This window comes from Pipra filicauda, unplaced genomic scaffold (genome assembly GCF_003945595.2).
Source record: "Pipra filicauda isolate LSUMZ 115617 unplaced genomic scaffold, ASM394559v2 scaffold147_size4022426_pilon, whole genome shotgun sequence".
NCBI classification, from domain to species: Eukaryota; Metazoa; Chordata; class Aves; order Passeriformes; family Pipridae; genus Pipra; species Pipra filicauda.
Window position 1 is genome coordinate 1,241,240 of NW_024103962.1, and position 18,107 is coordinate 1,259,346.

At 37.2% G+C, this 18,107-nt stretch overlaps 1 protein-coding gene across 3 annotated transcripts in view; it reads left to right on the top strand.

Annotated features, from left to right (window-relative positions):
• RAB3GAP2 (RAB3 GTPase activating non-catalytic protein subunit 2) overlaps positions 1-18,099 on the top strand; it is a 45,927-nt gene extending 27,828 nt beyond the window's left edge. For all 3 annotated transcript variants that reach the window (XM_027734246.2, XM_027734248.2, XM_027734247.2), the window contains exons 19-35: positions 1,943-2,070; positions 2,787-3,000; positions 4,411-4,508; positions 5,322-5,427; positions 6,458-6,618; positions 7,818-8,034; positions 8,370-8,543; positions 8,668-8,774; positions 9,717-9,783; positions 10,423-10,493; positions 12,099-12,134; positions 12,487-12,561; positions 12,801-13,019; positions 14,683-14,772; positions 14,857-15,075; positions 15,767-15,925; positions 16,200-18,099. In XM_027734246.2, coding sequence (XP_027590047.2) covers positions 1,943-2,070; positions 2,787-3,000; positions 4,411-4,508; positions 5,322-5,427; positions 6,458-6,618; positions 7,818-8,034; positions 8,370-8,543; positions 8,668-8,774; positions 9,717-9,783; positions 10,423-10,493; positions 12,099-12,134; positions 12,487-12,561; positions 12,801-13,019; positions 14,683-14,772; positions 14,857-15,075; positions 15,767-15,925; positions 16,200-16,346 — 2,288 coding nt within the window. In that variant the 3' untranslated portion in view covers positions 16,347-18,099. The remainder of the gene's footprint in view (positions 1-1,942; positions 2,071-2,786; positions 3,001-4,410; positions 4,509-5,321; positions 5,428-6,457; positions 6,619-7,817; positions 8,035-8,369; positions 8,544-8,667; positions 8,775-9,716; positions 9,784-10,422; positions 10,494-12,098; positions 12,135-12,486; positions 12,562-12,800; positions 13,020-14,682; positions 14,773-14,856; positions 15,076-15,766; positions 15,926-16,199) is intronic.
• The last annotated feature ends 8 nt before the right edge of the window (positions 18,100-18,107 follow it).

Genomic DNA, 18,107 nt, shown 5'->3' on the forward strand with positions numbered 1-18,107 from the left:
GCTAGGAAGTATGCTTTGCTATGCTTGCTATGTGCCTAGTAACTTGTGATTATATTTAAAAACAAACAAACAACAACAACTGGGCTGGTCCAGTAAAAACTTCCTCCAGAAAAAAGCTTTCACAGGCTTTTACCTGTGGATGTTTCAGTTTATTCTTTCTCCAAGGAAGGAAGTAAGGATTTGGTACATTGGATTTGTGAATTTTAATGTAGTGGAAGCACAAAATCCTTATCACTGAGAATCTGAGCTGTGATCAGATGCCTAGTATTTTTTTTTTTTTTGTAAACTTTGCTGAAGTTTATAAAATACTACATGTTTTGCTAGAGATTTCAGAGCCTGTGTCAGGAAATGGCATTACCAATTCAAAATCTTGTTGCTAAAATTCTGCAAGATTGTTTCTTTGAAATTCTGCAGTTGGATCTTTCTAAATTGGGTGAAACTTCTTTGTGCTTGAGGTGACCCCATTTTGGAAACCCAACTGAGTATTGAGGATTAGAGTGGAGAAGCATGTGCCTGCCACTTCCTTTGCATGTGCTGGACCTTCTCAGCAATAGAAGCCTGCTGCCTTTTGTTGTTGTTGTTATCATTGGATTCATATTGTTTTGGTAGAGGATGAGTCTTTAGCAACAGGAGTCAAGAAGTCCCTACCACTGTTGTGTGCAAGTACTGAATAAATCATTTGTCCCTTCTCCTGCCTGAGTGAGACTCACAATGTGTTTTTGTGGTTTCTAACCCTTAAAGAAATCTTTCCTTCATTTATATCCGTGGTAGGGTTTTTTACAGTTTTCTTGAAGAAGATAGAGGGAATTGAGAGCTTCACACATGCAGTTCTCTACCTAATTTTGGTTTGGCATTCTAAATTGCTAGCATTATCCATTTCTGTTAGAACTCTTAAAAAACCCAAACTAAAAGGGAAACATGCCCTTTAACACTGAAGAGAGATTGACAGAGCTGTGTACTTCCTGAGGCCTGCCTGTTTGTGTATTTTTCATCATTAAGCTCCTGTTGTCATACATAGCAGTATTTCCCAGCAGTCACAATAAAGAACAAACTTGACTGATGTTCCAGCCTTCTAATTTCATAAGCATATATCTCCACTTCTGTCTAGTAGGTGAAAGATAAAGCAAAGCAGGTGCTGGGCTCTGTGAATACTGTGGTGTGAAGACAAGTTTAAGTGACTGTGTGACAAGCTCTATATGTTCCTCTTTTGTTTGTAGGATTTTTAATAGCAGTGTGTCAAAAGTGTTTAAGGGTTCCTAGGGTGAAAATCATGTCTAGAAGCAGTGTCAGGTGAAAATGATATATTCAGAGGTATCTTTTGTATAGAAAGGTCCTTTTAGGATCTATCCAAAATGCTCTGTTAAATAAATAAGTTGGAACAGAGGTTTTGACATTGTGTTGGTGTTAGTGTCGTATATTCTGGTTGCTTTAATTCTTACTGGAATTTGAATGTCAATAGATAATGAAGTTTCTGAGTCAAAGATTGTCAAAATACAAAAACCTGAGATTTCATCTTGCTGAGATGAAATTTAATTCATGTCAGTAGGTACCTAAATTTCTTCTGATGCAAGAAATATGCTTACAGTGTTGGCAGAATGAATAAAAGACTATAGGTTGTTGTTCTTGGTAAAAGGAAATAGGAACTGTATTTCAATTTTTGACAATCTCTGGTTTGGCCTTAACCCAGGAAAAGACAGTAGATTTGCCTTGGTTCAGTTCCACATTGTCAGCCTCCTTCAGTTTAAAAATGAGCCTGATATCTTTCTCCAATACCTCTTGTAAAAAGAATTCTTGTTTTATACTGCTGTGAAGGGAATATAATCATTGCAAGCAGCAGTGCATCAAAAAATTACCCTGAGAGACAGAAATCCTCTGAATCTCAGTATGTTTCACTACTCCAGGCTATATATTCAAGTTCAAATGCAGTTTTGTTTCTCCTCAGAGCTGGAGTGTGTGGATGAAGGACTGCTGCAGTTCTGTGCAAACAAGTTAAAGCTGTTACATCTTTATGAACTAATTAGCAAACTAAATTCCCAAAGCGTACAGAAAGATACTTCACCTTCAGATAATGTAAGTAAATTGAAAATTCAGTTGTCTTATAAAATCAAGTGATGATTTAAGCATAAAATTATGTTTTCAAGGCCTCGGGTAAAATAAATAGGTAAACAAGTTACCCATTTTTGTGGTCTGGGACTTTTAATGAAATAATGGTTTATTATACCTTCCCTCCATCCTTGTAAAAATGTCTAGTAATTCATCTACCTACTGTTCTTTGGGAGTCACATGAAGTTGAGATAGAAATTAAAGTAGAACCAGGGTCTCCTGTTTTCAGTCCTTTATCGAAAGTACATAGCGTATTCTTGGTTTTGGAGGGATATTCTGGGTCCAGTAGAAGTTAAAAATTTTGATATTTGTTTTTGTAACAGCATAATTTGACTTGCTTTTGATATAATTTGTAAAGCTGCTTATACATTTATAAAAGCCATACCGGTATTATATAGGCTTTTTTGCTTGATGGGCAATTGTTATACCATAAGCATGATCTAAAAATGGGAAATATATCTGCTCTAGTCCTTAAAAAGGAAGCTAGACAAAGGTCTTCATTTGAGCTATGTGAATAACTGCTTTGGAGATTATTCCATCATTTTGGACCTTTTGAAAGACCTTTTTAATGTTCAAGATGAAATATTTTGACTTCTGCCTTTTTTAGTTTTTACTATGTTTTGAAAACCATCCATTTGTGTAAGTCTTGTGATGTGGCATTTTTTTTGGCTTTTGCTTTTAAGGACTTGGCTAAACTGCTTCGGCTTGAAGAAAAAGATTTTCATAGGCTCGAAACTTTACTGGAGAACTACAAGAAAGAAAATACTCAAACCACTGTACAGTTTTCTGATGAGAAGGATGACATACTGTCTGTGAAAATGTTCTTGGAATATTTGGAATATGAAAAGGATGTGATTAATGTGAAAAGTATGGAAGACAGAGAATATGTGGCTTTAGGTAAGAGGTGTTGAACTGTTTGTCAAATTACTCAGACTGATTATAATCTAAGATTCTATAAATATCTTAGCCTTAATTCGGGGGCCTTCAGCCTGTCTTGCCCTGAAGAAGTATGTAACAGTGCCTGTCACTTTGCCATGAAATCCAGAAACCTTTACTTCCCCTGGAGGGTACTGAGCAGTGTTGAACAGAGAACGATTGTGATTCACCTGGAGGAGAAGGGGAAGGTGGAGGAAGTCATTTCCCCCTGGATGGGCTCTTGGAGGAGAAAAGGTGTAATTGCGAAGAGCTTCCGCTGGATGGCTCCCGAGGGACAGAGATGCTGAGGACAAATACCATTGAGTGTCATGACCAGGGATCTTACTGCGTCGCTGTAGCCTGAACCCAGCTCCCAGAAGTGACAAACAGCACAGCAGTGAACATGTACAGCAATTAACGTGTTGCATAAAAAGCAACTCTGAGAGCAAATACATCAGCATTGTGACCACTGACTATTAAACTAGTATAACAAATTGCTTATAACAAATTTATTTTAACATGCTCTGGTCAGATCTGTCATCATGTCAACCCTTTGTGCCCCATGTTGGGCATCAGAAAAGACTGTTGTGGTTTAACCTGGTGGGCAGGTGAACACCGCAGGTGAACACTCCCCCTTCCCCTTCACAGTAGGGCGAAGGAGAGAATTGGGAAAAAATCCCAAGAAGCAAAATTTGTGGGTTAAGATAAAGACAGTTTAATAGGACAGAAAAGGAAGTGAAAGTAATAATAATGATGATCATAAAAGAATTATAGTATACAAAACAAGTGATCCACAATGCTCACCACCTGCTGACAGATACCTAGGAGCCCCCAGCCACCTTTCCCCCTGGTTTATGTACTTAAAATTATGTCATATGGTATGGAATATCCCTGTGGCCAGTTCAGCCAGCTGTCCTGGCTGTGTCTCCTCCCAGTTGTTTTGCTCCCCAGCCTGCTCACCGGAGGGGTGAGCAGTGGTGCCAGAAGCTGAAAAGTCCTTAAATTAGTGTAAATAATACCTAACAACAGCTAAACCATCAGTGTGTTAGCAACATTGTTCTCATCCTAAATCCAAAACACAGCACTGTATCAGCTACTAGGAAGAAAACCAACTCCATCCCAGCTGAAACCAGGAGATACAAACAGTACAATAACCTTTGTTTTGTTATAAATCCTGCTACTGCAGGAGTCATGGAAAGTAGAACACTTGTGTCCTGTATAACGAACCTTCTTATCCACTAAGGGTAAACCATCAGGGTATCTTGGATGTAACTTAGTCCTTTGTATTGCACTCAGTGTGATCTGATCAATAGATCATCTTTCACATAAGTGTGAGGGGAAAGACTGTGACTTTAGATGCCATTTATAATGTCAACTGATTTTTTGCTTCAGGCAGCTTTTTCTTCTGGAAGTGTTTGTGTGGGGAGAGTTCCATAGAGGAAATGTGTGATGCATTGGAATCAGCAGGTTTTACTCCACAAACCTTGTTGGTAAGATACTTATTGTGTCATTTAAAACTTTGAATTAGTATTTTGAAAACAAAACATTGAAAAGAAAAATTCTGCATGTTGATTCTTGGAATAATGTTGTGTTCAGGCTGTGTTCAAATCCTCCCACATTCAGTTCTTTAGTTGCTCATATTTGTATTTCTCAGCTAAGAGATACCAAAAAAAAAGAAAAGAAAATTCTCTAGTAGAAAATGTTGGAATGTCTAGAATATGCATTTAGAACTGCAAGTGTTATAAAATTTTGCTGAACATTTCTTCTACAAAGAAGCAAAAATTATGAGAGTAGGTAATTTCAGGGACTAATTAATTTGTTAGAATTCCTTTTTGCAAGCAAATAAGGAAATTTAAAAGAAAAGTAAATTTTTCAGAATCATTAGTAGTGTTCAGACAATCATCTTTATCTTTCATCCACATGTAATTGTAGTTTTGTGCTACTTTATCTCCATCCACTACTTAATGATGGAAATGTTTATTTCAGTATTATTTGCCCATGTTAAGGTTTTCAGCTGTAACAATAAGAACTACTAATGTTTGCCAAGTTGAGCCTTTAAAAGAGAATGTTTTCTAGGATATCTTTCTAAATTAAAACTAGAGATGGTATTGTTTAATCTCAAAGTCTGTCACAGTGTGCCTTATGCAGTATATTTTTAACTTCCTGTGTTAATATAATGGTTCATGGATGTAACATTTATGCTCTGTAACACAAAATTTGTTTGAGAAAGTGTTTGCATTAGGTATATTACAATATTAGACTTTCATTCTATTGCTTTAATTCCATATTCTCTCTTCTTACAGTCACTCCTTCTCAATTTATGGCTTTCTAAGGAAAAAGATATTCTAGACAAACCAGATTCTGTCAGTTGCCTTCACACAATGCTGTCACTTCTGAGCAAAATGAAAGGTGAGCTGTGCCTTTGGAATACCTAAATGCAACTGTTACTATTATTAGAAATCTACTACTCTGACTAGCCTGTATTATCAGTTAGGGTTTTTCTGCCTCACAAATTATGTACCAGAACTAAGTGCTGCATGTTTATGGACTAACTAAAAATACAGTAAAAATCTGAAGAGTGCCACAGTTAAAGGCCTGTTTCATGCCTTGTATTTTCACTCAACACTAAGTTGACACAACTTCTATTTGGCACCAGAGGGCAGCTGTCCAGCTCACTTTCCTCACATTTTTGGGATGTATAGTCCTGTCTCTACTTGGTGCTGACTGACTTTCAGATGTTCTTGAGACACTGTTATTCTAGCAGCATTTGTATATTAAACATCTCTAACTCGAGGAGTACTCTGTAAAGTCAGTTTGCCATTGTTGGGGGTAGGTTGTACATATAAATGAATATTGATTCTCCTACCTCACACAGAGCTGCTATGGGTAAGTCTGTGCCAGGTTCCCTTATATATACTTCACCATAGGGGCACCATTATCAGTTTGACACTGAAAGCATGAATAAGCTGCTGCTGCTGTCTGAATAAATTAATGCTGCTGAACATGAGGCAGGCTGAAGAGAGAGAGTTTGAGTGCACGTAATGTGGTATCTTGAAATCACAAAAGAAGCTGTCTACATTGTGAAGTGCCTTTTTGTACTATTCCTTAGATCTAGTAAGCATACAGCAGGTTTGCTATCTAGTGATCTAGATCTACTGTCTGTTTCCTACAGATGAATTTTGGAGAATGAGTGATTCGCATTCCATTTTCAATTGAAGTAGAATGTAGAAATTGTACAATGTAGAAATTTTGTGCTACATATATAAAAATGATAATGTAGAGTAATTGGAAACATGTAAAAAAATAATAATGTAGAATGATTGGAAATTGCTCCTAATACAAGCTGTATTAATTAGTACTGGTTTCAGGGTTGGTTGCTACTGTACTAGTTTTGACACCTAGTGATCCAAGTTGTTTCCTGCTCTCCCTTTCCCTTCAGTCGCTATAGATGAGTCATGGGACACTCAGTCGGTTTCCCCCTGGTGGCAGCAAATGCGCACGGCCTGTGTTCAGTCTGAAAATAACGCAGCTGCCTTGCTGTCTGCTCACGTTGGACACTCTGTAACTGCACAGATAATCGACAGTGTGACAGAGAAAAAGGTGAGTCGCCTGGGACCTGCTCCTTCTATTTTATTTAATATATCAGTTCCGTGCAAATTGTTGTCTTTGTAATAGAAGAACATCCTCAGCGTTCGTTTGTTGCCATTCTAACATGGGCACAACCATGCCATCCTGCAAGCCTGAAAATTTGCATTTGAACTTAAAGAATACTATGCTGAGGTGAATTAATGATATATTGAAATAATTGACAAAACATATTTAAATATGTGATGGAAACTGTACATTGAGTTTTTCTTGTGATAGCAAAGGATGCTGACAATCTTAAAACCTACACAGCTTCCACATAAATTTAAGTGCACTGAACTTTGGGTGGTAAACCTGTTTTAACACGTTCATGTGATTTTTTTTTTCTGTGATTTTATTTTTTTAAGCATATTGTTTAATTTTTATAGGACTTATGTTACTATCCCTTCTTAAGGTGATGGGTGTTTGGTTTTCTTGGCAATAAATATCTTCACAAAGTTGTGATTAAGACTGTGAAACTGCACAGCGTTGCAATTCAAGATGGAAAATGTTAGTCCATTTCTAAACAGTATTGGGCATATGTGTGTTTTACTACAGATTATATGGGGCTTAGCTGATATGCAGTCTTGTAAATAGAACCTTGGTTTGGTTTGGAAGAGACCTTAAAGATCATTTGGTTTCAACCCCAAATGATGCTGTGGGCTAATGGACACTTTCCATTAGCCCAGGTTGCTGAGAGCCCCATCCAACCTGGCTTTGAACCCTTGCAGGGATGGGACATCCACAGCTTCTCTGGGCAACCTGTGCCAGTGCCTCTACACCCTCACAGTAAAGAATTTTTAGTATGGTGGTAGGATGTGGAAATATAGGTGGATTATTCATACATGTAGCAAAGGTGTATAGAGTGAAGGATTTAAAAGGAAATATTTTTTGAAGGGATTCTAAGCCACTTTTTGACTAAATAGAAAATTATAAAGGGAAGATGATCTTTTAGATTGTTTTATTCCCTTAGGCTTTTATTTAAGGATCTGTGCATCTTTTGAGAAGTGCGAGATGTTCATTTATCTTTGCATAGCAGTTAATGCATATTTTGAACTAAATTATTCTTTAAAAAGCAGTAAGCCTTGGGCTATAGCCCAAGTTATAATTTTTTTGTAAACAAAACTGTGCTGCTTTAAGTGAACAGACCTAAATCAGTTCATATGTTCTGTTAGTTTTCCCAAATAGTTGTAGGTTCAGACACGGAATCCTGGGAAGCACTTTCCCTTGATACTGAATATTGGAAGCTTCTGCTGAAACAGTTAGAGGATTGTCTGATACTTCAAACACTACTGCACAGCAAAGTGACCAAAAGGACAAAGAGAGTTTCATCACTCCAGACTGAGCCTTTGGGCAGGCTGTCTGTAAAGAAATTGCTTGAAGCTGGAAAAGGTACATTTTTTTTTTCTCTTGGAGACATTGTTAATTGTCTTTCTAATAGACTTCTGAGCCATCCTTACCTGTGTAATGATGTACACTGCACTGGAAATTGTTCTACTGGCTACCATTCTTAATTAAAAAAACAATGCACATGGTGTAGAATAGTGCTTTAAAGTTGTAAAAATGTATGACTTTAAAGTTCTTAAAATGGTAGAGTTATCCTTATGTAATTAAAGGTAGTAGTTAAAATTCCTGTGTTTTTTCTTGCCCTTAGATTCTGAATCATAATCTGCAATACATTGGCTATACCTCATACTTTTTTTTTTCTTCTTTTTTTAATATCTTAGGAGGTATTGCTGACACTGTAGCAAAGTGGGTTTTTAAGCAAGGCTTCAGTCCTCTTGTACTGAATTTGGCTCAATACAAAACCAATACAGATAGTACTGAAGAATCTGTGGAAATGCATAATAACCTTTTTCTTGAGGAACCAGAAGCAGATGCAGGCTTGGAAACAATCCTAGGTAAGAAAAATAGCATGAATTTTCCAATTATAAATTTCTGCCAGAGGTGTTTCAGTTGCTGCTTTGTAGCAGAAATTACAGTGGAAAGAAGTCTCTCTTCTAACTTCAGATTTTCTTCTTCTAGAGCTGCTGCAAGTTGCATATCAGCAATTTCCGTGTAGTCTTGAAGTGGATGTACTCCATGCACATTGCTCTTGGGAATATGTAGTGCAGTGGAATAAGGACCCAGAGGTAAAAAAAATTCATTTGCACAGAGTAATGAGTTCATAAAAACATGAATTGCATGAACTGACTTTGAAAGCAGTTACTAGTTATGATTTTTCTGTTGTAAGTGGTAAGCAGAAACTGAATTGAGAAGATGAATGTAGGTCCTGAGGCTGAATGGCACCTCACAATGCCAGGACTATCAGACTCTCAAAAGTGGAAGTGTGGAAACTGGGTAAAAGAAAGTAAGCAGCTTGAAAAAGGATTTTGACTGTATTTTGTGCAAGTGTGGAACAGTTTAGGTACTGTAAAATAGTGGTGAACTTTTTCTCCATTCTAGATATGCTGAAAGAGATCACAGAATACTAAATTTTTTAGACTAGAATCCATTCTATTTAAGGAGGAGAGGGATTTCTTGAATGTTCTTGGATTCCCTGGCCACTGCTGGGAATTGTCATAAAAGATAAAAATTTTTTCCTTTTCTGCTCCTGTCCTATAGTTTCTCTAATGGAAAACGTTGTCCTAAGTTCAGATGATATTAAAACTGAAATCAGCACTCCTTAGATCTGTGCAACATAACTTCCTGTAAAATAGAACTTACTCCATCATAACAAAATCGAGAAAATTTAATCTATCAAAAGGGAATTTTGTATATGAAAAATGACTGTAGTCATTGGAGGTGCCTTTCAGCAAAGAGTGTGTTAGCAGTACATATATTAAAAAAAAAAAAACCAACAAAGAAAAACCCTAAAATTACAATACTGAAACAAACTTTGCCATGTGCACATGGCATTTGTCAGATACGGGTAGAGAAAGTTGCAATATCAGTAAAAGTTACAACTTTTATAACTCTCAAAATAGTAGCTGTAGGATAATCTACCTGGACCCTTTAAGAATTAATAATTTACATTTCAAACAAGTTTTGAATAATGTAATGATTTGTTCTTTTACCTTTTTTTTTTACATAAGGAAGCATGTTTTCTCACAAGGTCTATAGATCATCTCAGATGCATCATTAATGCTCACGTTCAGCATGGTAAGTACAAAATTATTATTAATAATTAATTAACCTTTGTTGAAACTGTAAAATGAAAGAATGGATGTTTGTTGACTAGGGTAAATGTATGCAGTACATAGTAGTGATGGCCATTTTGCCTTAAAAAAAAACAAAGCACCCCAAAACTTTCTGCTGGCATTCAAGCTTTTGTTTTTCACAATGAGTTTCCATCAGAACTGCGAAAATAAGTTGGTTAGCTAGTCAATATGTTTAACTAAAAACATTTTAAAATAAAATTGCTTTGAAATGATTTTTTATTTGTATTTAAATAGTGAAACATGTCAATTGCAGTAATTATTTTTCATATATCTTTTTATACCCTGTTTTAATGAATGCGATGACCATTTTCTTTTTTTTGTAGACTATGTGTGTATGCAAATGAGGTGCACTCTTTCTGTGTACCTACAGTGTTTAACCCAGTCTGCATAATACAATATTTTTAACCAATGATTCGTTGCACTTGTGACTGTATTTGATCACCAAGGGAGCCTCCTCCTGAGAAATCTAAATTCTAAGTATAAAGCAGTGAGGATAACTCACAAGTCCTTCTTGTTTCATTCACCATCTTGTAAGATCCCTTTTCTATTCATGTGGAGTTTAGAAGTGTGATTGTTCCAGGTATCGCTCTGATGATGTGGAATACATTCATAGTAAAAAGGCTTTCTTCAGCTACATATCTCATGGACAAGGTGAGTGCAGTATTGGGACAGTGTTTTTGAGGCTGTGCTTTTGTTTTTAGATGAAAAGTGAGACTAGTATTTATAAACAATTTTATAAACAATGTTTTGGTTTTTAAAAGTATTCGGAATATCATTCATTTAGCCATGGAAACCCCCACTGTTTATTTGCTTTATGTAGCTAACTCTTGAAATTGATGAGGAATGCATGTTTTAAAATACCAAATCTGTTGAATGATCAGCTCTAGGCAGCTGATCAACACTGGCTGATGTGTACTGAAACTTAAGTGCACTATTGGTTTGTAGTTGCTAAATGAGAAATATTTGTGAAACAGTTTTTGTTTCTGTTAGAAAACAACAAACAGCTTGAAGTGTTTTCTCTGTGCCTATTTCCTGTTAAGTTACTACCACGAAACTACCACAAGCAGCAAATTTTCCTAATCTTGGTCCAAGGTTTGCACATATAAGCTCTTATTCTGCAAAACACAGAACACTTGGTGGATGTTGTTGAGCACTTTTAACTATTGCTACTATTGTAATTCAGCTTTTGTTCTAGTATGTAGCTTGTTTACTTTGAATTTTAGCAGTCTTTTGTCCTTGCTAAATTTCAGTTTTTTCATGCTAATAACTAGGCAGTGGATCTGTTTACTGGAAGACAGTTTAGGAAGAGTAGTGCTAGTAAGTGATAGATCTGTTTAAATTGTTTGGGGAGAATCTCCCTGTTGCTTTGCCAGATGTGCAGCAGCAGCTGAGTGTTTTTCAGCACAAAAGTCAAGATGCAAAGAGAAGTGTTGACAATGATTAATTCTCAAGGTTTATGTTATCAAAGCAGTAGCACAGCTTCCAGAAAAATGGAGTTTCCGTATTTGTTGGCATTTAATCAGTCCCAAAATCGACAGCTGAAAGTTGTCTTGAATTCAGACTGTGAAACAGCATGATGGATCCCTTGAATTTGAGTTTAAATAGTCCCATAATTTGGGACCCTGGAATCTCACTTCAGCTGTTGTTCAGACTCTGCCATGATTTTGTAATCGTTGCTTTTATGTTGTGCTATGGAATAGAGAACTTCCACTTACCTGTATGAGCTTCATCCTGTGCAGCATTGTAGAAATTGGACCTCATAGTAACATTCCTAAACAGAATATGATTGAGGTGTCACTTCTGAAGAGTTCAGATGGGAAAAGCATGGAAACCATGTAATAACTTGCTTGTTAGATCTTATCCATGTCAGTGAATATGGTGGAGTGTTCACTCTTCCTTTCCTTTTCCCTTATTCCCTAGTGTTTCTTTCTAATATCACACTTGGTGTTACAGCTTTAGTTCTGTATTCTAGAAATCACTGGGAATGTCTTAGCTGTCTTTAAGATTTGGATGAGGACCTTGGGGCCTTATTTCTAATCCTGGGGTTTAAGAAGGATGAACTAAATATGGACATCAGTGTTGTTAATTTCTGTACAATCTGCATCAAATCTTTGGCTGAAAGCAAGATATGCGACATGCTGTAGTGAACTATTTTCTCATTTTGTATTAGGAAAATAGTAATAAAAGGTTAAAATGTGGGTAATAGATATTACAATGAAAATTACTTAGTTATGATGAAATTTTTTTTTTAAACAGGTTGGAAAAGCTCCAAAGGACAGATTATGCAGACGGGCAAGTAATACTACTTTTGCCTAAGTGGGGAGAAATAAATAGAAATCCCTAAATTTAATGCTGACAACTGATGTGATCAGGAAATAAAATTTACCAGATGGGATTACTTGATTCAGTCTTGGAGATACAGTACTGTAAATGGCTTCATTTAACTTTATTCCAATTTTTCATGTTACTTCTAATTCTTTGTTGTACTTCAGTGAGTATTTGTTTATATTTAAATATAACAGGTTAATAAACTGAGCCAAACTTTGTGTTTTATGTTAACAACTGTCTTCTCAAACATACAGAGCTAATAAAATCATGTTTCAATTCCAACTGAAACAATTTAAATCACACTGTTTGTTAACAGGATGTAGGTATGAGTGACACAGCGATGACAGCTTTCCTTGGCTGCTGTTCAGAACTTCTGCAAACTTTGCTGGAGGTAAGTTTTTATTTTTCCCATAGAAAGTCAGGAAATAATGGATTCACATTTGATTTTAAAGGCTATGGTTTTACCAACTTCAGTACCGTTCAGTTCAGACAAATATTAATGAACTTTTAGACGATAGGAAATTTTCATTTCAGTGCAGAGAACTTTGTGGTTAAAGCTGTGTCCTTTGGAGAGAAGGCCAGTATAGATAACATTTTGTGCATGACTGCTTTTCTGTGTTGCTCTGGCAGGCAGATGTTACTAGTGATGAAATGCAGGCTCCTGTCTTGGACACTGAAGATGCCTGGGTGTCAGTAGAAGGACCAGTATCCATAGTAGAACTCGCCCTGGAGCAGAAACGCATTCACTACCCACTAGTGGAACACCAGTTTGTGTTGTGTACTGTCTTATATGCCATCATGAGGTTTTCCCTGAAGAGTGTGAAGCCTCTGACGCTGTTTGATAGCAAGGTATGACTTTTGAAAGAATATATTTTCATATTGCTATCCTTCTTCTTGGTCTCTATAATATATGCTAGCTTTCACTCTTTAAACAGTTCATAATTTTATGAAAGATGCTTAGTCCACTGTGGTGCATTAATGAAGTTGTCACCGGAATTCAGAATGAGACGCAAAGTTGGTGTGTTTCCTTATGAATAAAAGATTTGTAGTGACCTTAGATGCATGAAGATCAGCTCTTTAATAACTAGCTGGCCTGAAAATACTGCATGTCAAGAACACTGGATGGCAGGTTTTTCTAGTTGCTTTGAGAAGTGCCAGATCAGTGAAAACACAAATATTTAAAGGTCAGAAATGTTATGTTAGTGTCACTGTTGTATCCATTATTGCTCATGATTATTTCAGAATTCTGAGCATCTCAAAGTGAGTAAGCAACTTGTCATTTAACCCATATAAACCACTTACAAAAAGTCACTGCACTTAAAATGCAGTATATCTACAGTCAGAGCTTGACCCTGATACAAAGCAGGTACCAGAAATTGAGCTTTCCTCCTCCTCCTAGCTTTACCACACTAGAATTTTAAGAAAATCTAAACACAGAGTACTTGTGTACAATGTCATTTAATTCCTGCTGGGGAGAAAATGATTTAATTCTATAAGACAGCATGGATTTCTTAATGATTTCCTGAAATTTAATAAATGCAGAATATTGCTCTCCTTTTGCCATAGGTTCTTGTTTGTCTGTAAACTGATGAATATCTGAGTCTGGTTGCCATTAGTCAAATTCCATTGGTTTTATACATTTTTCTTTTTGCTTATCTGTTAGCAGAAGGCATTTTACTACTTTTTGTCATTTAAAAATGCAAAATTGGGTCCTGTTCCTGTCCTACCTTTCTTTTGCACACAACTGTTATTCTCAGCCGCTGCCTTTTTTCCTTCACTTGACTCAAGATTTCCATTTGCTGTGTGAGCTTTCTGAGAGAATCTCTAACAGGTCTTTAGAGAATTTTGACTGATGGCTGAAAAGGTGGTTAAAAGTTTCAAAGACTGTTTACTACCTAATTTGTGATAGGGCAAGTCACTAACTAAACCTACACATTCAGTGCTGTCCTTTAACATAGCACTGGTACCAGTTTCCCTTCTGCCTGCAGTGGTGCAGAGCAGGACTTCCAGAGATATTTGGCATTGAGCATGTCACTGCTGGAGCACGGTGGGCTGGAACAAGGGCTACCATGTTCCTTCATTCAGGACTTTACCTGAAATTTGATTGATTTGTAGTTCAAATGACCTTACAATTAAGCAGTGCCAACTATACCAATAGGTAATACATAAAATGCATATTCCTATCAGCTATTTTGCATTTTTTCCTACTTGACATGTTGGTGTAAAGTCAGGGACTATGAAATATATCCAAATTTCAACTCCAGCTGGTATCAGCTACCTAATTTAGTAGGCAGGTGGTTTTAAGTTTGAAAGGAAATCCTTGACATGTTACGATTGCATGAACAGAAGTTTGGATTTTTCTTTGGCTTTAACTTACAGTACTAATTTTTGTCCTCAAAGCAAAACAGAAGATGCAGTGCAAATTAGTAAGTGGGCTGCTTAGTATTAGATCAAAATGGATTGTTTGTATTCCCCTGTATCCCTGAGGCCTGTCTCTGGTTCTCAATTTTAGGGTAAAAATGCATTTTTTAAAGACCTCACATCAATTCAGCTGCTACCTAGTGGGGATATGGATCCAAATGTGTTATCCATACGACAACAGGTAGGTGTAAGTTTTGCACTCTAAATTCTTAAACTTATAAAATTTCAAATAATACTGAAGTAACCTGCAATTTTTGCTTCCCAGTTCTTGCTCAAAGTTGTGAGTGCAGCGGTTCAAACACTGTGTTCATCACAAAAGGACAAAGAAGTCTCAGAAGAGGAATTGTTTCCTTTTGAAAAGGGGAAGAATTGGCCAACTTTGGCTGCAGACCTGGCTCAGTATCTTCAGATCTCTGAGGATCTGGTCAAAAGGCATTATGTCTGTGAACTGTATAGTTATGGGATGGATCATCTCGGTGAAGAGGTAATAGCAGCTTTTAGAGTTTTTAAATCAGTACAACATTATGTCATATATTCTGCTAAAATTACTTTTTCACTTACTTAAGATGCCTGGAAGGGTTAGGCAGGATTTATCAAGCTCGACAAATCCCCAGGCTGAAAAGTTAGAGACTGTAAAAGTATTTTTTTAAGACCAATAATTACCCAAATTTTTCCTTTCCCCCCAGTGAGAATCTGTGTATACATGGAAACATGTATACACATGTTAAGAGTGTATGGCTGGTCTAAACCAGCATGGCCTTTTTTATTTTATTATATTTGATAGTTTCAAGAATTTGCTTTTTTTTTGCCTGTAATCTCTTTTAGAAAAGAAAAAAAAAAAACTTAATACAAAAAACCCTCCCCTTCCTTGAAGGTAAAATCAAACAAGAGATTATATGGAAGTTAGGAATATGTTGCTGAACTGTAAAACAGATCTTGTGCTCATGCTAATCACTGTGTAAAGTACAGAGCAATTCTCTGCCTTTGTTTACCCTTCTGCTGCTCTGAGGCTCTGAATGTGCTTTGTTACAGTAACACAGCACAAGAAACAGTATCAAAAACTATTTGTCCTTTTAGTATTGAGCAACTCATTTTGATACCACTTTTCAGGCCTCCAGATGAGTGAGCTGTGTCATGCTGAAATGGTTTCTAGTGCCTTACATTTCTGTTTTCAGGCCTTTCTTCAGGTGGCTGACAAAGAAGTGCTTGCATCACAGCTGCTCATCCTGGCTGGGCAGAGGTTGGCCTTTGTTTTACTCCATGGGCAGACAAAGGAGGGCATGGAACTCCTCACTAGGCTTCCTCCAACACTCTGTACGTGGCTCAAAGCCATGGTAAGTTAAGCTCAATTTTGGAAAACAGGTTGATTTTTCAGAAGCTTCTGTTCATCAAGACAGAGATTACATCTCAATGGCTGTTTCTTAGTCATAGAAACAAGGATTTGTTCCCGATTTTCCTCATGCAAACTCTGTTTCAGGGAGGGTAAAGCAGTTTCATGGGTCAAAGCATCAGCTTAATTGTTTATAAACCTAAGCAATCCGTTTTGTGCAAGTTCTGGAAGGCTAATCTGCAAAATTACTCTAACGCTGCGTTTACTCTGTTATACAGGACCCCAAGGAACTTCAAAATGTAGAAGTGCCAATTGCAACAACAGCAAAGCTGGTTAACAAGGTCATCGAGCACCTGCCGGAGAACCACGGGCAGTACAGCCTGGCCCTGAACCTCATCGAGGCTGTGGAGGCCATCCCGTCCTGATCTGCTGCACAGGGACAGTGCATGGTTTTACACAAAGAGGCTGAACTTTACAGGGGAAACTTCCATGTAGCTCTTGTTAAGCAGTGAAAAGAACAAATGCTCCCCACCCCAGAATTTCGGAAGGTAATTTTAAATTGGAGTATATTTTAAATTCTGCACTAGTACGAATATGTTTAGTTCCTAGTACACTTGTCAGTATCTGAACTGCTTTGTTATTTATTTCTAACTTGAGTGCTTTATGCAGTTGTTTGAATTGGGTATATTTGACAGCAGTTTTAGTCTCTTAACAAAAGCACATCTTGTGAAATTCCGTATTTCATGCTGGCAGTAACTGCTGCTGTTTCAATGTTCCATGTATGATTTGTTTCTCAAAAGAAGCTTTAGAATTAGACCCAAGAAGAACTTCAGTCTCTGAAGTTACCATGTAAAGCCAATACTGCTTTTTCTGAAGCTAGAGCTGGTGTTGGGCTCATGCCTTGTAACTGCATTACATGTGAGAATGACAACTGCACTAGACATAGGATCAAATGTGCTGGGGCCTCATACAAAGGGAGAACAGCCTGGGAAGGAGAATCCAATTCTGCAGACATGAATATGGACTCATCTTTTAGTCTGGATCTCCCAGTATTGTCTCTAGGCTGCTGGGCTTCAGCTAAAACTGGATTTATATCCCTCTCCATTATTATTAAGCTCTGCTGAGTTTAAGTAGGTCAAGGAATGTCTTACTGTAAGATTGTTCCTCCATCCTATCACTGTAGAAGACGTAGTATTGCTATCCATCTCTGCACATGTTAACTTGTAGTCAAAAATGCTTGAAAAGTTGATCCAACTTCTCTGAAGATCTGTAGTACTGAGTACTTTAGCCTTAAATAAACACTTTTATTGACGGTACCTACAGGGAACCACATAGTGAGCATCTTCACTATTGGAGTAGAATTGAACATGATTATTTTGCATCAGTTACTGTTCACTGTCTGCCTGAAGGAAGCCAGGAGAGAAAAATGAAATTGGTGTAAACTGGCTTTGTCTTGAAGTCAGCTGAAGTTAACAGCTCTGTCTTGTAACCTGCTCCTCTTGCATTATGTGTAAGAAACATTCGTAATATTCTGCCTTGCTGGAGACAGAATTTAGAATTTGGTCTTTTTCCTTCTGAAGTATGTGCTGCTGTCATCTAAGGATTAGACTTCCCCCCACAAAAAAGGTTATGCAGGTGGCTTGTTCCATACAGCCTCCTTCATCTGTTCCACATCCCCACTTCCTATCCCTGCACTCCTGATGGCAGCTTCTTAATTTAATACCAAATGTTTGACTTCCTGCAGATGGAGCAAAGAATAGCAGGAATTCCAGTAAAAGTAAGTGCCAGCCCTGGTCTATGTTCCGTGTACTTCTCTACTGACTTCCATAACTGAGGGTAAAACAGCTGTAAGGGAGAAATGGGAGATGGCAATATTGTACAGGTGACTTGACCACCTTGCCTGGCAGCACTTCATACTTAGGCAGAAAGGAGAAGGCTTGAGATTTGGTCATCATGGAACCCGAGGAGAACCAGAAGTGCTTCTTAGCTGCATTACATTCCTTGATTCTGGTACAGCTGTGTAAAGGATTTTACTGTAACTGAGTATCACATCAGAGCTGACACACTACGCCAGTCAAATCTGTAATGTATTGTAAGTAATACTCTGTATATAGTGCTATTTTGTGTCTAATTTGCTGTGGATTTGTGTAAATTGATTAAATAAAATTTGAGATTTCATTGTGGTT